At 42.6% G+C, this 22,103-nt stretch overlaps 1 protein-coding gene across 1 annotated transcript in view; it reads left to right on the top strand.

Annotated features, from left to right (window-relative positions):
• The first annotated feature begins 49 nt into the window (after positions 1-49).
• kz (putative ATP-dependent RNA helicase kurz) overlaps positions 50-22,103 on the top strand; it is a 38,612-nt gene continuing 16,558 nt past the window's right edge. The window contains exons 1-14 of the mRNA XM_050169581.2: positions 50-203; positions 687-872; positions 1,452-1,552; positions 2,197-2,626; positions 4,124-4,272; positions 5,281-5,467; positions 6,445-6,558; positions 7,672-7,773; positions 12,815-12,895; positions 15,990-16,222; positions 18,104-18,290; positions 18,825-18,932; positions 20,862-20,986; positions 21,102-21,198. Coding sequence (XP_050025538.1) covers positions 120-203; positions 687-872; positions 1,452-1,552; positions 2,197-2,626; positions 4,124-4,272; positions 5,281-5,467; positions 6,445-6,558; positions 7,672-7,773; positions 12,815-12,895; positions 15,990-16,222; positions 18,104-18,290; positions 18,825-18,932; positions 20,862-20,986; positions 21,102-21,198 — 2,184 coding nt within the window. The 5' untranslated portion in view covers positions 50-119. The remainder of the gene's footprint in view (positions 204-686; positions 873-1,451; positions 1,553-2,196; positions 2,627-4,123; positions 4,273-5,280; positions 5,468-6,444; positions 6,559-7,671; positions 7,774-12,814; positions 12,896-15,989; positions 16,223-18,103; positions 18,291-18,824; positions 18,933-20,861; positions 20,987-21,101; positions 21,199-22,103) is intronic.

The raw sequence follows: 22,103 nt of genomic DNA on the forward strand, positions 1-22,103 counted from the left end.
CTACGTAAATTTATTGGATTATTTGGGCGGGTTCCGAGTGTCATGATAGTAACAATGTGTCGCGCAACATCAACTTCATCCACGTGCGTTTCACTGTGCGTCGTGTGATCTCCAGCAAGATGGGGCGATCTCGCCGCAAATACGATGCCAAAGCAAGGAGCTCACAGCAGAAAAACTCCACAGACAACGAAAAACCATCTGAGGTTGGTTCCTCACGTGTGAGCGACGTCAGGCCATCTCGATAGTCAGACTTTCGTACCTACTCGATCTCTTTGGTGCTTGTCATGTTCTCTTAGCATAGTCGCAAATACGTTGTGTGTTCATTCTTGGTATTACCTGGTAAATGGCTTTGAACGATATGCGAAAGCCTGACTGACACAGAAACAACGTTCTGATTTTATCTTATTACAGAAGGACGAACAGGTTGATTGCTGTATTGTGGCGCTTACACATTGTTCAGCGTTATGCGAGAAGTGAGACTGTCAATACCTTTTTAACTTCAGCAGCTATTCTTCGCCATGAGAAAATTAGAGCACGCACTGTAGTTTAGGATTTTCTGAAGTGGCGTATGCAACTTGCCACGTATACCATATGGCGCAGCAGGAACGCAAAACTAAACTAAGTTTCGTTCTTGCAACAAAACACTGTCAACTGAAATAGTGCATCGCATGTCACCTTGTCAACAGGTCGAAGTGGAACTAGATGTGAGGCAGGACAAGTACGACAGCAGCAATGTCTTGGTACTGCCTTCCAAGAAAATTGAAAAGAAAGAAGCGAACAAAATTCAAAATGCCAAGGTGGCCCCAAAGCTTTCCAAGAAGAAGAAGAAACTTCTCCAGAAGATTTTGGAAAAGAAAAACAAGAAGATCAATGTAAGTTTCCTTGATCACCTGATTACCCGCTGCTGCGATCTTGGTGCAAGCAAAATAAAGGGAGATTTTGATAATGAATTTCTGTTACAACAGCGTTGATTTTATCACTTAGATTTTAACTACTGAGCTGGCAGTTAAGTCTCTTAGTGGAATGGCATGACATGTATTTTCCTGTGTTTCCATCGCATTAGCTGGAATGAAGTACATGTACCATATTTCGAACCCATGTTGACCTTCAGGAGTGAATAATGTTTGTAAAGGTGTTTGTAAGTTGTAATGCATGATATGTTAATGTAACAGTTCCTCCAGTGTACATTTTTCATGATCGATATAGAATGTATCACAGCCTTGTCCATCGTTATCCAGCTGATTAAAAGAGTATATATAGCGAGTATTCATTATTTTCAGTCTTAAAGCTTTAGTGGCTGTAGGAATGGGTACTTTCCACTAACAGTCATGGCTATCGACACGAATTTCGAGGCATGCAAGCTATTAAGGCACTCGTGATTTATGTAATTGTGTACGTAGGATTGTTGCATCTAAAAAAATTTTTATTTGAACATTTATTGCTTGGGGCAGAGGGCTCACCTCTTGGAAGAGCTGCAGAAGTCACAGGCCAGCCAGAAGGAGCTGTCTATGCTAATTTCCACATCTGCCATGCAGACAAAAGGCCTGAAACGGTAAGAGAATTTTCAGAGCCACACTTTCTAGCAAATTGCATCGAATTGCTGGGCCAGTGAAATTACAAAAGGAGCGCTTATGTTTACTGTGCTGCTATATTATGCCAATAAGTGTAGCATTGAAAGGGCGGAGGCCCTGTGCAATTATTTTTTTGCCCTCATGTTCATATTTCCAATACAGCTTCAGTGATTCGTTTTTAGTCGTCGATAAGTAGTCCTTGCTTACATGAATTTCAATTGAAACCAGGCATACATGGAAATTTCTCTATTATTATTTTTCATTTGCACTCTTTTGTTTCACTTAGTTTCTGTTTTGTAGAACACACATCAGGGAGTGGTCATTAGCAAACTTAGAATCTGAATTTTCCGATTGGATCTACTGGTTACGCATCCTTCCCCCTGCTGCCTCTGAGGAGAACCTGTACAAGTGCTCCATTCTTGCCCGACTTTCTTGTTTCCTGTCTTGCTGTCACGCAGCCCCAGTGATTCACCTTCTGACGTCTTTTGACTTTTAACTTCACCTTGTTTGTCGGCATACTGAATTCATGGCCCCTATGAATTTGGCCATCCTCGCCTGCTGCCTTCTACAAGTGCATAGACACTGGGGTGACTCCTGCCTCATTTTCTTCTTGTCTCATTTTCAGCCTCAGTGAACTCACCACTGCGCCTCATCCAGACGAGAAAAAGGGTTCAGCGAGAATAAGCAGTGTCAAAGGGAGCAGGCGAATGGCACCCAAGAGAGCCCGCATCCAGAGGGACGACGTCCTAGGTTTTGACTCGGAGTCATCCGAATCTGAAGACAGCGTGGCAGACGATGACGAGCCGCCGCCCAGCAAAGAGGGGTCTAGTGAGAGCCAGACTACCCTGGAAACGAAGAAGAATGGGGAAGATGAGGCTACTGAAAATCCAGAGAGCGATACTGTAACAGAGAGTGCAACCAAAAAGACAGTCGAAGATGCTCAGGCTGCCTCAGTAGCAACACCAGAGGAAAACAAACAGCAGCCTCCAGCGAAACCTGTTAGGCATTCCACGCCTTCTGTGTTTATGCCCGTTCACAGGACTGAAGAAATTCAAGTGAGCCAATTTTCTTGCCTTATAACAGGGTGCCTATTTTGTTTCAGGTCTGTTCTCTATGTCACCCAGATGTTAAATGGTGATAAAAAAAAAGTGGAAACCCATCCAATCAAGTGAAGGTTACACAGCTTAATAAATGTGTCAAGATACAAGCAGATAGAAGGTTAACCAGTACATGATTTTCAAGGGCATCTACTTGCTCATATCACCCTCTCAACAGTGTTGCAGAGGGCCTCGAATGCCATAGCATGTCTCTTTGCTGTGATCTGCATATGTGTTTGGAGACCATCAAAAATATTTTCGGTTACCACTGACTTTCTAGTTATTAAAATCTCATGGTACCAAGAATTCTGCAGTCTAGTACAGTTAAACCTCGATATAACGAACTTCAATATAACGAAATTCTCTATATAACAAAGTATTTAACATTTCATAACGTTTTGTCCATAGACCATTATGTATTTAAAACCTCAATATAATGAAGTGTGTATGCGATTTCAATATAACGAAATTTCACTGCCGCTGCTAAGGAATGCCAAGACAATAAATGGAAGCTTCCGCGGACGCAGATGGTCAAATAATTGAATTACAAGCGGCTGATTGCAAACGCACCTCTCAAATCGCGCACGGCGTGACAAAAGCGACTGGCGAAGTGGAGCCGCATCATGTTCCGATAAGTCCAAGTGCTATAAGATCCTATCGCATGCTCACTGTCAGCATGCATGGCTGTCTAGCCGTTACCAAGCGATTGTTACAAGGAGCAAATCCTTACCCCAAAAATGTTAATTGAATAAACCAGCACATCTGATGAATTGATTAAAGGGACATTACAACAAAAAAAGATATTAAGCCGTATTAGTAATCTTTCTTAATGTGAGGAGAGGATTGGTAAGCCAGAAAAGACCCAAAAAATTAAACACGCTGGTAATGACGCCGCATTGAAGTTGCTGCCGTATCTTGCCGTGACATGGATCTTGATGGCATCCGCTCGGGTTTAATTTATTTTTTATTGATGAAGATGGATTACATTGTATTTAAAGGAGCCAAAGATCAAACTTGGCAAGTTTCAACAATGTTTAGTGCTCCACAATGGCCCAAGTACAAGGGGAAAAGAAAAATTGAAGCCTGTGACATCACATTGACATGCTGGCGTTAAGATTCTGGCGCAAAATTTTTAATATTAGACTTCGGTCTTCATTTTATCTTCTAATAATCAACTAATTAGCGTGAAATCAGGGAAAGTAGCTTTTAAAAGTTATGTTGTCTATCTAAACTGATTGAGTGTTTCTTTTTAGTGTCTCTTAAGACAGTGCAGGCATTGCTTGCTCCAGCTAATGGTAGCCATCAAGGCAATTTGACACCTGCTTCGTGGTTTTGCTCAGTATTCGCGAGGTGACGCCAAAATACATTGTGATTTATGTTATAAAAGTATGGCTACGGGTCCTTTACTTATGGTTGTTGCTGGCTATGCTGCATTCAAATTGCACTCTTTTGCAGAAAGCTCGGCACCAGCTTCCAATTCTGGCAGAAGAACAAAGAATAATGGAAGCCATAGCAGAACATGATGTCGTGGTGATTTGTGGCCAAACTGGATCAGGAAAGACAACGCAGGTGCCCCAGTTTCTTTACGAAGCTGGATACACCAGGTATGCTGATTGCTGTCAACCTACAAAATGCTTCACGGCATCTATAAAATACTCATCAGTTAATAAGACTGCAGAGAGTCAGTAGTAGTTGATGCCTCACAAGTAAAAAAATAAACTATTGTTACCAACTGCACTGATGCATGGTGATGCACAGCTGTTAACCTTTTGAGGAGACTGATGTCTGAAATTGAAAAACCTTTTCCTCTTTTGTTGTTCTTTTTTATGACGCTGAAAAGCTTGTAATGAGTGAGAAGAACCAAGGGGTCCAATTTTTGTTAGGCACAATCACAGGAAGTCATCAGACAATGGAACCAAAGAAAGAATAGGGTAAATTACTTGTGTTAATTGAAATCTAGATATGATAAAGGGAAATTAAAATGGGTGAAAAAAAAAAAAAGAAAGAAACGACGTCGCAGGTTGGATATGAACCCACATTTTAGCACTATGTGTGCAGTGCTCTTGCCAGTTGAGCTACCATGGCGCCGTCTTCCCATCCAGCTTTTTGGTTATTATGTGTGAACTAGATCAAGCCCTGGGAGTGTTAACTGGGCCTCTCCGTTCCCCTTCTTCTCATTCATTACATTGAATTAACACAGCGAGCTGGGCGAGTTGGTGATTGAACATGTTCCTATGGGTGGGCAGCGCAACCCAGACGAAACACGTATCGTGTACTTCCTCTTTCATCCCCGTTGCGCTTCCCACCCATAGGAACATGTTCATTACATTCCAAAGGTCTTTACTCTGACTCATTACATAGAAAGGACTTGGCATGCCCTCCTGCCCCCCATGCCCTCTCCACCTCCCGAATTTTCTGTATACCAGAATACCTGGCATTAAACGGCACGTGACAACACCTACTTGCCTCCCCATCCCAAGCCAATTGCCCTCCTCCCACACCAACTCCTTCCCACTATAACAAATACCTGGCTGCACCACTGCGCCTTCGCAGGCTGTGGTTGAACAAATGTGCAGCATCCTGACTAAAGTTTTCTGCCTACCGCCTTGCAGGGAAAAAATGGTGGGCATTACTGAGCCTAGACGAGTGGCTGCCGTGTCCATGTCAAAGCGAGTTGCCGAGGAGATGAGCCTTTCCTCTTCGGAGGTCTCGTACCAAATCCGCTTTGAAGGAAATGTCACAGGTGACACCAAGATCAAGTTCATGACAGATGGTGTCCTTCTGAAAGAGATTCAAAATGTAAGTGCACTCAGCATCATTTCACGTTTTAAGAGTTTCGCTTGCAGCTGGCCATTACAGATGTGCTGTGCAAAGTGCCCATACTGTCGGCAGACTTGTCATGGTAGAAGCCCAGCTTGGTTCTGTGTCCCAGATAAAACACGCCACTCCTTTTGTCTGTTGGTAGTACGGTGAATCACTTACTGTAAAGGTGTTTATTAGTCACCGGCATTTGCTACCAACCGTTAGAGCAGGGCACGGACTCCCAGCATGAGCGGCATTCCCCAAGCAAAAGTGCTGGAGAGATTGACCCATTAGAAAGTGCTGGAGAGGATGGTCCACTGTAGCGTCCCTCTTCTTCGCTACACTTACTATTATTTTCCCCACTACCAGTTTGTGTAATGCTTTCTTCTTTGATGTGGGTTGCTCATTACATGCCAAGTTTAGGTGCAGTTCTTACGTGAGTGTGGCCCTTAGTGGAGTATATACCGTAGTATTTGTTTAGATACCAGGTCTCGAGGCTGAGCACTGTAAGTCCTAATTTCTTGTTTAAGGAGAAATATATTGCGAGCATAAACATCGTTTGGTGTTTTTAAATGCAGAGTACCAGAAGTAGTACACCAAACTTGGTGCTTGTGCTTTGTATCTGCGTCACTGCAGCACTTGGGACATTTCTTTCTTCTGTTATTGCCGACAGGAGCTAGTATTTGGGACTCGTTTTTGGTGCCAATTTATTTGTAATATGTTCCTTCAACAATGTAATGATCAAAGCTCTGGTTATGCAGTATGGCGTGCTAGTTAGGTATTAGCCTGTCATTAAAAAAGACAGCTAGTTTGTTGAGTTTTACGCAGAAAGAAGGAAAATATGAGACACAAGGAGATGTTAACGACTGGGCTGTGTATGTTTTTGTCTTGTCTCTGTTCTCAGTATTTAGTGCTATTGCCTCATAAATTCTACTATTGATTCTTTCTTTCTCTCTCTCTTATTGATGTGCCAGAACTTTCTTCTAACTGGCTACTCTGTAATAATAATTGACGAAGCTCATGAGCGAAGCATCTACTCCGACATCCTGATTGGCCTTCTGTCAAGAATTGTGCCGCTGCGACGACGGGTAAGTGGTTTTGCACCATAGCCTTAACTGATGCCTTATCTGTGTAAATGCATATGATAAGATTATTTGTTCTACATTGCACTGTTGAAGTCACAAAAGCATTAAGAAGCAAATGCATAACCATATTTCAGAGATCCGATTCTTTTTATAATGAACATGAGTGCTACTCAGAGGACTATGTACTATGTTTTTACATATGTGTGTTTTCATTGGTGTTGCACTTGTACCAGCAAAGGTAATCACAGCTGCAACCTCTCTAACACTCATGAATAATCTTTTTTCTGCAGTTCGTGTGTGTTAAAATGGTGCACAAAAAGTCACATTGTTTGTTTGTACATACCTATTGCAGCTCTTGTATCAAAAGTTATGTTGACTGGTTAACACTATTTTTAATTTATATAACTGGATCTGAGAGCAAAAGCTTAAGGGTTGTGGGAACCATAACAACAACCAAAATATTTCATATTTGTGAATTAAGCATGGGTTGTATGACCATGTTGCAAAATGAAAGAAGAACAAGAGAACTTGAGTAGACTACGAGCATTTGTGCCCTCTTATACCGATACATTCTGTGTAGTTAGATTGGTAAAATAATCTCTATTTCTGTTCATTCTGCTGTATAAGGTTGTTTGCTAGAAGAAAACAATCAAGGCCAAACTTCCATGTATGTGGTTTTTAATTCTGAGCCAAAAGCCCAGTGCCACTAAGTCAACCTTACGTCATGGATTTCAAAGCATTTTTCTCATGTTTGGGCCATGGCTACGTAGTAAAAGTTCTCAATGCTTGCTAGGTTCAGTCTCTGACTCTTTTAGAACACATTCTTGTTCTCCTTTAGTGGTAAAGAATTAACTAATCCCAAGGAGATGCTATTAAAATCCATGACAGCATGTTGAGCTAGTGGGGCAACTGCAAAGCAGCATCCCCACCAGTCTTTCGCCCTTACGTATTTTCTAGCTGATCAAGCTTCCTGTCATGGTAAGAGTTGCTTTTTTGGCGTTGCAGAAGTGTAATTTAATAATAACACCTCAGGTCACTTTCATCTTTAGTGTGTTGTACCTAAAGTGCCACAGAAGATAAAGCTTGTGCTATTGCATTCCCTTCATTTCAATGCAGAAAGGAAGCCCACTGAAACTCATCATTATGTCGGCAACACTCAGGGTGGAAGACTTCACACAAAACACTCACCTCTTCAAGAAGCCCCCGCCTGTCATCAAGGTGCATCTAGTTTTTGCCATCAACTTCTGTATTGAAATTTGGGCAAGCAGAATGGACTGATTTCCACCTGCTAGCCATGAAAGTGGGGTCGAATGCTGTTTGCATGAACTTTTGTATCAATTATTGTCATAGTCATATGAAGCCAGCAGACAGTGAAGCAAAAGAAAGCCTAGAGGAAGCTATGTGTTTTTATTAGTTTCCTTTTCTTTTTCAATTAAAATGTACCATATTTTTTCCATTTGTAACCCGCACTTCCAATTGCAACTGCCCGAGAAAAATAAAGAAAAAGATCCCACGCACTGTGGGAATCGATGTAAGCGAAGCTTTCCATGCTGGATGCCTTGATTGACGTTAATTAGCGGTGATGTTGACGGCTAAAGCTTTGTTTCTTCAGTGTTTAGGCTAACACGCGAGTGGTGAGTTGATGTTAAACGTTACCCTGCGTGCACTACTGCTGTTTATCTGCATAGTACACAGAACACGCAGGAAGAGCTGATTGCTTGAGGCATTGTTGTGTGCCATACTTTATAACCTCTGAGAGGTATGAGCGTTGTCAGCGCCTCACATGGCACGTCGCATCATGGCATGAGTATTAACTTGAATTCAATTATGGGGCTGCACGTGCCAAAAGCACGATCGGATCATGAGGCACGTTGTAGTGGCAGACTCCGGATTAATTTTGAAACCGTGACGTTCTTTAGGGTGCCCCAAAATCTAAGTGCATGTGCATTTTCTATTTCGCCCCCGTCGAAATGCGGCTGCCACGATTGGGATCAAATCCACAACCTCTAGCAATGCTATAGCCGCAAAGCTAATATGGTGGGCACAGAAGTGTTGATTTGACAGTCGACCGCTTCCGTAGTGTCTCCTGCACCCTGCAGTGCGCTTTAATTATTGCAGCTCTGCTTCTGCGCGCCCTGCGTAAGCTGCCTGCTTGATATACTTGCATTGTGTTTATTTTTCAGAAATAGCAGCAACGTACTGTAGCATACCTTGAACTTAAGCTTATCCTATTTCCCTGCAACCACTGTCATATAGTCGTGGTGTTTCCTTGCCTTCTCACATCACCTCCCCCCTCTTTTACATGGGGACTGCCTTTTCTCCTCCCTCTCCTTGTTCTCCTCTCTACATTTCTATCTGCCTCCCCTCCGGCCTCGCATGTTAGTAGATAGGGAAGCACTGCAGTTTCTACAATGGTTCCGAGGGGAGTCACAGATAATTACAGCTGTCAAGAGGCTAATGTGGCGACCACCTGGCAGCTTCAGAGGGCGTTGTGCACATTCAATGCGGTGGGGTGAAAACGAGTTTCTCTAGTCGCCTTTCCTCTCTTACTAGTGCCTGTCATCTTTATACACACTCTGAACCTCCCCCCCTCTCCCTCACGGTGTTCAAGACAGCAGCAGCCCACAGCAGCAGCAGCAGCAGGGGGAAAGCCGAAGGAAGAGGCAAAGAAAGTTTTGCTTTAAAAACATTCGTGCTTATAACTCATGGAAATAGCATACGACAATTCTCACATCTTTGCAAAAAACAATCTCTATTCGCAGATGCGTGCCTATCAAAGTCGTATCTTCGACCAGCGGCTCTATTCTCCCCTCTCTTCGGCGATGCTGATAATCTTCAGCGCCTGCTGCGCTGTAATGAAGGGCTATTGAGCACAGCTCATATTGATCCGACTTCTAGTTCACTGGTTCCGCGTGCACTATTGCTATTGCCGTGTGCACTTCGCTAACTACTAAACACAAAGCAGCAACCTGTAAAGAGGTGAATGAGCGACCATAAAAGAGAAGAGAAGGGAGCTTCAAGAGAGGGTGGGGTTCCCCTGGAGATAATGAAACTTACAAAACATTGAATGACAAGAAAGGATACCTTTAAATTTGGCGTCACAGCAGCGTGGCATGCTCTGCCATGAAGCCACATTTAAAGGTGAAATTCGCATATGACTCGCACCCTGACTTTACTGTTAAATCTTTTAAATGTTTGGTGTGGGTTATACGTGCAAAAATACAGTATAAATGAATAAGGATGAGGGTTACATTTGCAATAAGCTTCATGTTCCCGATAAAGGAGAAGAAAAATGGAAGAGGTAGAAAAGACATCCAGTGCGGGTTGAGCCCACCAACCTCTTCATGAATCTTGTGATGCCCTACCAGTTGAGCTACAGCGGCAGTTGTCGCTCCACCACTCTGTTATGTGTGATTAGATTAGATTATGGAGTTCTACACGCCAAAACCACAATCTGATTATGAGGCACGCCGTAGTGTAGGACTCCGGAAATTTGGGCCACCTGCACCTAAATCTGATTACACAAGTGTTTTTGCATTGTGCCCACAACAAAATGCGGTTGCCGTGGCCAGGATTCGATCCTGTGACCTCGTGCTTAGCAGCCCAACACCATTAGCAGCAAGATTTTGGAGTGGCATCCTCTCGGGAGTGACATCACACACGGCTCGCTCGGCTGCCGTGCGCGCTCATTCCCTTCGTGCATGCTTGCTTGGAGTACGGGTGGCTCGAGCCGTACTTATTGAAGGGTATGTCGGCTTCTTTCTGCTGCCATGCCTGAACCACAGTTCCTTCTTCAAAAGCACCTAGTCGAGAAAACTTGCGGCTTGGATATCGCAAGTTATGTAGCGTAGAAGGGGCCTACTGGTTTTGCAATGCATATATACGCTGTGTCTGTCCATGAATTTTGCATAAAGAGAATATGTGCAAATTCAACACGCGAAGTTGTATGATCCTTCGTTAAACACTTAACATTTCTTTAGTTCTTTGATATGAGAGACATTGCATTTTACATGGGAGAAAAATCTTGGTATTTGGTGTCAACGTGTTATCCGTGTTAGAAATCTGACACTGCCCAGTGAAGCGGTTATGATGATTCTTACTCTGGTGAGTTGTTCTAGTCAAATATGTCCACTTTATTAATGCACAAAAGAAAGAGTTATGCGGGCATTTCGTATGAAAAAGTTTGCTGCTACTTTCACCGCTCTCTGAAACAGGCCCCCATAAAACGAATTACACATGGCTGCTAACACGACGGCGCGTCATATAGAGTATTTACCTAGTTACAAATTCACAAATAACATAGTAGCAATCACCTGAAAGAAAAGTTTCGTGGTTAAGATTGAGAGCCAATCAATTGTAAGCGATAAAATGTTTGATGGTGGCCCTCAGTAGTCTTTATCGACAATATGGCGCACCTCTCGCGCAACAGTAGCAATCGACTGTCTTTATGGCAAGGCACGCATTGTTCGTGAAACCCATCAGATCACTACAACTTTGAATTGAAGCCATAAAGCAGTTCTTCACACTGCAAATGGCAATGCCTAAGTACACTCGAGGTACTACAGTGCAGCTTAGGCTGCCTAGAAAAGGAAAATTCAAGCACCTCCTCCCTCACCATGTCTCGATCCAGCATTGTTTAATTATACAAACGGTGAACTAGTCGCTTTGTTGGTACATAAAAGAGAACCTCGCAAACCTTCCTAAGGAAGACACCACAAGCATTACATATTTCACTTGATTTGACCCTCCACCGAGGAATTATGATATCTTCAATATGTCCCATACCACTACTGAATGTCGCTTCGGCTTCTTTCGGGCTGCAGCCACATGGTCCAAAAGGAATGTGTCACTAAAAAATTTGGGCCGAGCAGCCTTTGTCAGTTTGCCAAACAGATTTGTCATGTGTATTTCTCAAGCAACAAGCACCAGTAAATTGCTCAAGTGAGTTGAATGTGTAGTACGGAAAAGAGAATATATATTGGTACATTCCTTTTCGTATCCTGCAAACAGCTGTAAGCCTCAATTAGCTTTACACAAATTACCACCACTTAAAGTAAACACATGAACCATCTAATTTTGAGAAGCAGTTAAAGGAGCAAGTGGGGCTGGTAGAATCTAAACTGCAGTGTTAACTCCTCGTATTACTGCCGAGCGTTTCTGTGAAGAAATGCAAAAATTCACTATCATACCATGAACTACTCGTCGGGAGCAAACATGTTTTAGCGGATTAAAATCAAGGTAACTGTGTAGAAGTCAAATACAGCCAGCATTTGTGACATACTTGTTGCGCCGCAACAGCTATGGTATCATAACTGGATTCTTATATGTTATGTTATTGCGGTTGTCGATCCTCGCATGAAAAACCCGCAGTGGGCTGGTCTGCACTCCTTCAGCTGGCACTGTAGCGTTGCCTTTGAGAACTGCATTATCGTCTAAGAAATAAGCTCTTTGAATAAATTTTCACGAACGAAGACGTCTTAAAAATATATTTGAGACGACCACCCTAAGTGTACAAGCAGAGGGAACGGGGGCGAACAAACGAAAACACTGCAGAAGGCGCCCAAACACCACTCGAACTGCAGCAAACGACATGCACAAGTCCATCCCTTGACATCACGCGAGCGGCGCTCGCAGTGCCCCTCTAGTTTGTTCTCGAGGCTAAAGCCACTAAGCAACCACGGTGGCCTTTGTGTGTGTAGTGCAGGCTTTGTGCAAGACGAATTCACAGCATTTCCTGCTCTGTTTTGGAAAGGTAGCACAGGATCTGTGCAGGTTGTGTCGGGATAGGCTTTGCAAGAGCAGGAACTGGCAAAGACTATTTCACAAAGTGTCGAGCGAATGAAAAGGACCTGGTCCTTTCATCAGGAGGAGTCACATAGTATGTCATCCGAGGGGCAGGCAACTGACCAATATTGCCAAAGCATGTATGGGCTATTTTGAACGAAGGCTGCTGGTGCCCACTTCACAGGCTGTTATTTGAAGAGCGTTTCATTTGTGCTGCCATATTGTGCAGTGTTCTGGCTCGTGACATAAACAGTTTTAATTAAGCTTAGGTGAAAAAACAAATCTCTCAACGTAAAGAAATGGTTAAAGGGTTGACCACTGAGACAGCACAGGAAAAACATTTTGCACACTTCTTTGCTTGACTGAACAGTGCTTGTAGTGTATTGACTGCCTGCCTGTATTAAATGTTATGTTAGCTATCAAATATATAAGGTTGTGAATAAATGCTGACCGAAAACATATTGTTCATTTACAGGTGGACTCCAGGCAGCACCCTGTAACTATCCACTTCAACAAGCGGACACCCGACGACTACATGCACGAAGCATACCGTAAGGTAAATGCCTCCAGCTGAGATTGTCCAATCGAGTTGCTTGAATTTTTCGAGATTAATAAATCATTTCTGGCTTTGTACATGATAGTGGCACAGTGCATTTTGTATAGTAAAAATTCTCGTTAATTGTCCTCCATGGCAGAAATTTGCTTACTTCTAATGTACATTTCAATGTGAGTGATCATTAAATATTTATTGTTTGTGTCATTGTCTTTGTTACATGAAAGTTGTTACTGTGCCATTATGTTTTACATCTTGTTACTTTGTGGTTTGGGGGGGGGGGGAGTTTAAATCACTGTAACCTGTAACATGTATCTTACTTTTGCTTCCGTAGGGCACTTCATCTTTTAATAATCTGTTAATAATGGTGGCTTTGGGATAAAGATCAAGGTGATGTGGTCATGCAAACTGTTAACAACATTAAGTGAGTCGGTGAACTGTTGGTAAATATACAGTGGGAGAAACAAGAGCAGCGAGCAAAATATTTTTCTTTGTGTGTGTGTTTAGATTTTTATGTGACAGGTTTTGTTTGTCGAGCATCTTTCATGTAAGAAAGACAGCGATATAATAAACAACGTATATTTAAAGATCACTCAAAAATCTTGAAACGTCTAATGCACCAAAATGACTTTTCCTTCTTCAAAGACTCCGCCGACAGGTCGCTCCAGAGATCAAATTGTTCACTTACACCTCATTCGTTTGGCCCATTCTTGGATACTCCAGTGTCTCATGGCTTCCATTTGCAAAAAAACTAATAACCAAGTTAAGGAGAGAGCGAGACGAAGAGGGAAAGGTAGGGAGGTTAACCAAGGACATGCCCGGTTAGTTACCCTACACTTGGGAAGAAGGAAAGGGAAAGAACACATAAGGAGAGAAAGGAAAAATAATAGTCATTCACAGTCAGTCGCAGAAGAATCTCCACTGTCACAAGCGTTCATACAATCCTGTGTCCTTCAAGAAATGCAGAAAAGCTTTTGTGGCCTCTTGCGTGCAAGAATGCATAGGCCACGTTCCAAGGATCTTCTGAGAGTGCTATATTGTCTAGCAGGTTGAGTTTTGCTTGTAAAGTAAGTCGTTGAGTGTCAAAGGATGGGCAGAAGGTGCTCTAGAGTCTCATCGCACTCGCAGAAATTGCATCAATGTTTATATACAGTAAGTATGAACTAACTGCTTCACCATCGGAACTAGTGAATCAAGCTGGATTGCTATCCTTACGAAATTGCGCTGGCACCCCAGAAGTCAGTGTACCATGTAATACATAACATGTTAAGTATCGAAAGCTCCCACTACGTATTAAAACCAGAGACAAGAGAAATGCGCTTTAAGCATTCCGTAACACTAAGGCATTACCACTTTAACATTGACCGCTTTATATTTGCGTTTTTTCTACTATCATTCCAGTCCATCATAGAGTCTTTTTTTGTAGTCACATGAAACACACTTACGTGCTCCACAGTGGCTATAGTAGAAAAACCTGTTTCACCAAGTGTTTCCTTACCTTGTATAACTCTACAATTTACTTCCTATATATTCCTGTGTTAACATTGTACCATCCTCCTAATTGATGAAAGTATTTGACATGCATTTTCGAGCAGTTTCTTTTTAGATAACGTATAATGATGGTGACCACTTTCTTGTTAGTTCTCTAACTGCACTTTGACATGTCTTCGTGTACTTAATCAAATGTATATATATTTACATCCTATCTAAAAGAAAACAGGTAGTCTGCTTGGTCGCTACATCTATATCCTGTGGTATAGCATTAATTTATTGCATATACTGAATTGTTTCCTTAAACATTAACTAACCCTTGTATTAACTGCATCTTCATTCTCAAAACTAGCCTGCTTGATTGATTCATTCTGTATCGTGTATATTTATTTCGTCTGTATATTTGCCCCTCCTGCAATAATCCTCATCGGGATTGGCAGTATATTTAACCTTGCCTGACTTTCTCATGGGATGCATCCTCTGAATATTGATTTGATTGACATTGAGCAATCGCTCACTTATGGCCGAAAATGTATAAATTTGTTTCTTCTCCTTTTTTATCTGTTTCTCCTCCTCCTCCTCCTCCTTCTTCTGCTTCTTATTATTATTATATTTACTCGCATAATGATCGCACCCCTGAATTTTCTCGTCAAAATTAGCCTTCTTTTATTTCCTCTGTAATGATCACACCCCGAACTTGCCGCAGCGATATGTCTTGTGCCAAGTCTAGCTAATAATGATCGCGCTTACCATCTGTCGAATGCTACGCGAACGACTCTTCAAGACAAACCAAGCGGTCTGCACTCACCAAACATTTTTGAGCAGATGCCCCATTACATTCCTTTCATCACTTTCTGCACTTCTATAAAAAAAAAAAGCTACAACCAAACTTGCCTTTATTATGTGTAGGCTTTATAATGGTTGTGGTCAACAACAACAACAAAAAAAGGCGCCTTTGAATTCTTCTCGTCTGCACTCGTGGGCACGCAACAAATCGTGAGCGGCAACGATAGCAGCCACGTTTACACTGATACGTTAGAAGTGTACCCTATTCATATGCCGACGCTTGTAACACAGCTAAGATATTCACCCACCCTTAGCGGAAACCTGCCGTATTAGGATAGTAGTGAAGACAAATGCTGCAGTTTCTGCAGCCTGCCCACCATGTTTTCCTATGTCACTGGCAGCTAAGCGCGCCCATCTGCTTCTGTCCTCTCAAAGTGAACATGGCTACGTTATTGTCATAAACTTGCCAATATTAACAATATTATTCATTACTGATACCAAAAAAAACTGTTTCAATGAACGTAATGTACTCACAAGAAGAAAAAAAATCGCGTTCGGCGCGTTTGGCTTGCTCCGCCGGCCGACATTTTTGTTTTGGTGTCCCGCACTACATACAGCGGCAGCCACCTATTTGTTGACCTGTTGTCATTCCACAGCAAATGCAAATGAAAAAAAAATTTTTTGCGGGAAATTTAACCCGCGTAATGATCGCACTCCTGAATTTGCGTCATTTCTTTTTTGACAAAAAAAGTGCGATCATTATGTGAGTAAATACGGCATTATTTATTTTTTTTATTTATTTATTATTTTTTTTTTTCAGGTGTGCAAGATCCACCAACAATTGCCCGAAGGAGGCATCCTAGTCTTTGTCACAGGACAGCAAGAGGTCCTGACTTTGTGCCGGAAGCTGAAGAAACGGTTTCCTGAAAATGCCAGGTTTCATGGTCAGGACCAGGGAGATCCAAAACAGGGTTCCAGCGAGAGCAAGGAAGCCGGAGCCATTGAAGCTCCTCCAACAGCTGAGGCAAAGACCAAGGGTGTCAACTTGGACGAGTGAGTGTCCACATGTTCTAATCGAAGTCAGCTCAGCTGTTCTGTTGCCCTGATGTTTCAAGGCGTACCGAGATGTCATTGAAAGGGCCCCTCACCCAGGCCGTGCAGGAAATTTCGCTTTTACACGTTATGTTGTAAGGCGCCACACCAGGAGCGTTCTGTGGTGAGAAGAAGCTAATGAGCTAGAAGCATATAAAGTGTTCAGAGGCCCCGGCGCAAGGTTTGTGCTACCCTCATCACAACAGAGGCTCTCTCCCGTTGCATTGACCAACACCTTCAAGTGGCAGTCCTCTAACTATCGTCTTCATACTGGAGCCAATGGCTCGCCTCTATTTTAAAGCCACACTTTCGAGCCGAACACTCCCAGACTTCGCTGACCGTAGCTGCTTCCGCTGGGTGCTGGTGTGTTGCCTAATAGCCTGCACATGAGACAGCACTCGTATACCAAATTGCCTTACATATAGCTCTATTTGTAATACTGCTAGGGATGTGTTGGTGACAGGCCTCATTCTCTACAGAATTCCGCAGTGAAAGAACAAAAGGTTCTTAAATGTACAGCTGTTTTTGCATCACCGCAGCAGATGTACACCTTCACGCACACTTCTTTATTAAAGTGAAGCTTTCTGTGCCTTCTTTTCTGGGGTTTGGCACGTCTGCTTAGTCAGGTTCTTGCAGAATAAGCTGTGCTGGTCCTGTAGGTAGTGCCTGGGCTGATCCCAGAGATGGTGTAATCCACAGTCACGTAGATCATGTGGGTCACTGGTGGGAATTTCCACGTCATGCTAATTTGCTGGCCAGCCACGCAATTGCTGTGCTGCCAAGCGTAATGCAGAATGTCAACAGGCTAAGAGAATTTAATTAACTGCTTCATGAAAGCTTCACTTCACATAGATTCCAATATGTTTGTTGGATCTGCATAATTTTTGGTCAGGACCTCTGCCATGTGACCTCCCCACCTTCAATTCATGGTCCTTCTTGCATGGAGCATTTAGAAGATGGTTTACACAAAACCATCTCAACATTTCACGGGAATCCACAAGTAGTTTGTACAGCTGTTGGCTGTTTATGCACTATGAGCATGTAATGCTGAAGTGCCGCTTATGTAAAATCATCTGGTGGACTGAGCAGCTCCTTCGCAAAATAAAGGGTGCTCTATTTTTTTATTTCAGCTGTTTTTGCATCACACGTAAGTGTAATGCTTTTCAGGCACTATCATCACTGCCTGATCTATATACCGCACTTATCTGTTTCCAATACACAAATCTGGTGAGGGGAATACTTTAAAATAAATGGAAACATTCTTTTGGCAAAATTGCCCCAATGGGTTTGTGCAAACTCTGAGGTCATGAAAGTGTGTTGCATAAAGTTCTTGGAAAGTGATGTGACGGATGCTGGCAAGGTATATGTGTCATTTTAAGTTACTTTTTCTTCAGACAAAACATCTTACGTTTTGTTTTTCGAGCATTAAAAGCATAATTCAGCCTAATTCTGTTTTATTTCCATCAGAACCACAGTTCCTGTTGAGCAGTGGCAAATGCTGCAACCCAGTTGTTAATGTTACCATTGAATGGTTCGTCCATGCCTACAAGTTAATTCACCAAAGTGGCTGTTTGGGCATATTGGCACGAGATGATTGAAGCTTCTAGCACACAACAAGACAAGAATAGACATTAAACGCACGAGCATTGAACTCGGTGTATTTCATGTCTACTTTTGGTCCTTGTCTGTCCTTGTCTGGTCCTTGTCTAAAAGCTCGAATCAGTCCAAGGAAGTGGCTGCCATTAGTCCATTCATATGGCATGCTTGCCCATGTGTTATTGGTTGCAATGCAAACAGGGTGTTATCACTTCTCTGTGATCTCGCTTTTTGTTATCCTTGCAGCTATTCTGTGGTACCCCTAGACGAAGGGCAGTTGGAAGAACTTGTAAAAGACAATGATCGAGAGGATGGTGACCTCTCCTCCTCTGAAGAGGATGACCTCATGGAGGAAGTTGCTCCAAATAAGAACGTTCAGCCACTTACGGTTCTTCCTCTATTCTCCTTGCTTCCCTCAGAAAAGCAGGCCAAGGTTCGTTCCTTGCTGTTTCCTTAAATTTCTCAGTTTCCACCAATGTCATTATGCCTAGAGTGTTGAAAAATAGGCGGCACCTACTCTGACTTGCATTATGAATGTTCAGTCTAGCTGTTTCTTGGTGTTTAAGAAAAAAAGCGACCTCTTTAATTGTAGTGTTTGTTGTATTAGAGATGTGCATGCAGTTTAAAGTACTTGAGCCTCTGCCTTCACCTTGAAAACATCTTCATCTGCCTTCTCAGTGCCGAGCTTGTTTTCGATACAGTGTGTCGAAGTTTTCATGCATGCGGTGTCCTGCTTTACTGCTATAAAAACTGTTTTTGTGATTGTCACTTTGTCTTGTCTAACTAGAGACAGTTGGCAAGGCAAACATTTTTTGTGCAAACTGAAAGCAATTGGGTTTGTGAAAAGATGTGAAAGCATTTGTAATATTCTATTTGCAAATGCATTTCCTCAAGCACCCATTGATTTGCTCTTGTGAAGTTCTCATTGTCGTGGTTTTATTAACAATAGCATCTCCGACGTTCACAGGTGTTTCAAGCCCCACCAGAAGGCACCCGGCTATGTGTTGTTGCAACCAATGTTGGTGAAACATCCCTGACCATTCCAAACGTTAAATATGTTGTGGATTCTGGCAAGGCAAGATCTTGGAAATTATTGTCTACTAATTTTGCTTTTGCTAACTGTTTTTTCTGTCTGCACCTGTTTAACATTTCCTTTCATGTCGTGGGGATTTTTTAGAAATAGCAAAAATTTAATTAAATCGATGATTATGTGTGTATTGCTCTGGTGGTGTGGACGCAGCGCATGTAATATGCCAATGGCCTCCAAAATACTCAATCTAATGAAGCCAGATTTTACGAAGTTTCTAATCTAACGAAGAAATTTCCATTCCCTGGCAGGTTCCCACAGAGTTCAATGTTGTCATCAACCCGAATTAGTGAAACTAACTTGGGCAAACTCGATTTAGCGAAGTTTTTACTTACATAAATTAGTAAAAACGCGGTGATTTCTTTCTAATTTTGACACAGACGTGTTTTTCTTCGAACATGTGCTCTTAAGCTTGTGCTAAAACATCTAGGTGCCCTAGCCGCAGCCCTAGCTTTATTTTGACGAAGCTGCACGCCGCCCCCATGCACGGAACTGCAGGCTCAACACCACCTCGGTAGGGGCGGCAGTGGTTGCTTTCTTTATTTCATAGTTTATGCAACAGATTGCTGGATTAGCGACAAATATGATGCCGCAGTAGCTTTTGCATGTCGCTATGTTACAATTCCAGATTTCAAAGGACCATAAATTTATTTCTCGATTTTACAAACTTTCCTATTTAATGAAATAATTCGAGCATGTTCATCACTTTGTTAAATCAAGTTTCAACTGTAATGGAGTATAGAGACCTTGAAGATGGGGAAGATATTGACAGGTGATTGTTGAGCGTCTCAGAAAACTATAACTGTTTAGCAAAATGAGCCACGTCCAGGAAAACAGCCAAGGGGAAATTGACAGCTTATGAAAGTATGCTTGTCGGCTTCTGCTCGAAGCTCTCTCCAAGCAAAAAGAAAATTTGTTTAAAAGGGTAGGTTTTTACTGCTAATGTGAAGCACTCGGTGGGAAAGCACAAGCAAGAATGTGCTGGTCAGGGTTATACAGCCGCAAAATTGTTTGTTTGTTGGTCTGTTTGTTTATTTATTTATTTATATATATGTACGTTTTGATTTTTCTATCTGGGTATTAGTCAACACATTCAGCATTGTCACAGATGAGCAAGGTGCCTCTTAATCACTGTTTGCAACTTTTTCAGTCGTGAAAATTTTCCTCAAACAGTACTGGGAAAGCTGGAATGTAAAGATTAATTTTCTGGTCATTGGGCCAGCCACACATGCCCCCCTCCCTCACCCTTCTTTTCTTTTTCATTTGTCTGCATTAGTCCTCATTTCATTGTATATATTCGGTGATATTAATGTTTGACTCCTCGATAGGGATGAGGAAATCAGTTGAAATCTGTCTACGAAAAACTGCTTAGCCTTGCATGCAGTATTTCTGCCTTGCAGCTGCTTATTTTTGTACATAAATGCAGGCAATGTTTTGCATGCGCTTGACTCCTTTCTCGTTCACAATTACTGATACAGGGTTCACTGACATATGTAGCTGTAGTTTCGTATCGCAATAAGTAGCTTATTCAAAGTGTTTTCTGCTGCTTACCCTCTACATCCCAAGTTTATGCTGCACAGTTGTTGTGGTTAATGGTTTGCATGCCTTGGAATCAAGTTATTTCTTCTTCTTTTTTATTGTTGCTACAAAAGCTCAAAAACTCTTCTGTGTTTTAAGAAGACATCCTCATGGACTGTGTACAGGCTTTCCTAGGCGTAGGTGCCATTCAAAAAGTTTGCAAATGAAGTTTCAAGCGAATTGTTCTGACAGAAATCGAGCTCATCTGAGTGTTTCTCCTTACGTTGCAGAGATGAACTAATCAGTCTTGTTTTTCAGAATTCACTCACATTGTTGGTGCTTGTATTGTGTGTAGAATGGTCACTCTTGAATAAATCGAGGGTGCAAAAACTTTTGCAGGTGAAAATGCGCGTCTACGACAAGGTGACCGGAATATCTGCTTTCCTCATATCCTGGGTCTCCAAAGCGTCTGCAGACCAGAGGGCAGGCCGAGCGGGCAGAACATGCCCTGGCCATTGTTACAGGTCAGCAAACCAATATCCCCACTTGATGCATCTCTAGTTTGTCGCAGCCAGAGCACAAAACCTGAAAAAGCTTCGTGTCTCCCTTTTTTTCTCTCTCCTTCTCTTTTCACCCAAGGTTGTACTCATCAGCAGTGTTCAACGATGAATTCCAGAAATTCACGCCACCTGAAATAACGCGAAGACCCGTCGAGGACTTAGTCCTGCAAATGAAGGTTTGTTTTTCGCCATTCTCTGAATTAAATGATTACGGTTGGTCATGACCCTTTATAGACGAGTGTCGGCTATAGGCAACCAACCAATGTATGTGTGTGAGTGTGTGTGTAGTTGAAGAAACGAAGGGGCGCACTTAAGAAAATTGCATGTTTAATGGTTTATGAAACATTAAACCATTAAACATGCAATTTTCGTAAGTGTGCCTCTTCGTTTCTCCAACTGCCTGTGCACTGGACCTACAGAACATTTTCTTTATTTGTGTGTGTGTATGTGTGTGTGCGCGCACATACAGTCTACGCTCGTTACAATGGACCTGCATACAACCGACTTGCGAGGGTCAGCAGACGATCGCGGCTCAATTTCGCGTGCGCAAGGGAGGAAGGCGGGGCGGAAACGCGCCGTCTTCTTTCGTGCGTGAAGCGAGAGAGAGCGGGGTTCTACTTCGGCGGCTGCTGCTTACTGTGCGGCCGCCGTATCTTGAAAGCCATCTGTAATGTGGACAAAGTGCTCGCTCGCGTGGGCGCTGTATCTTGAAAGCAATCTCCGATCTGGACAAAGTGCGCGCCCGTGCGGGCGCCATATCTTGAAAGCAATCTCCGATGTGGACAAAGTGTGGACCGCACGGGCGCCGTATCTTGAAAGCGATCCAAACAAAATGCACACCCGCACGACCCTCATCTTCAAAGCAATCTGCAATGTGGACAAGGTGCGCCCAGTGCCGGTAGCTTCGTATGTGCTGTGCTTTTAATTTTAACGTTTAGTTCACATTGAAGCGAGAGACAGCACGAAGGTCAGTTCGCTTATCTTGCTTAATTTGCTATCGCAATCGATGCTTCACCTTTCGGATGGAACAGCGACTTTATTTTTTACTTTGGAAGTTCGTCACTCACTCTTTGCAATAATG

Source organism: Dermacentor andersoni, chromosome 3, assembly GCF_023375885.2.
Source record: "Dermacentor andersoni chromosome 3, qqDerAnde1_hic_scaffold, whole genome shotgun sequence".
In the NCBI taxonomy this organism is placed as follows: Eukaryota; Metazoa; Arthropoda; class Arachnida; order Ixodida; family Ixodidae; genus Dermacentor; species Dermacentor andersoni.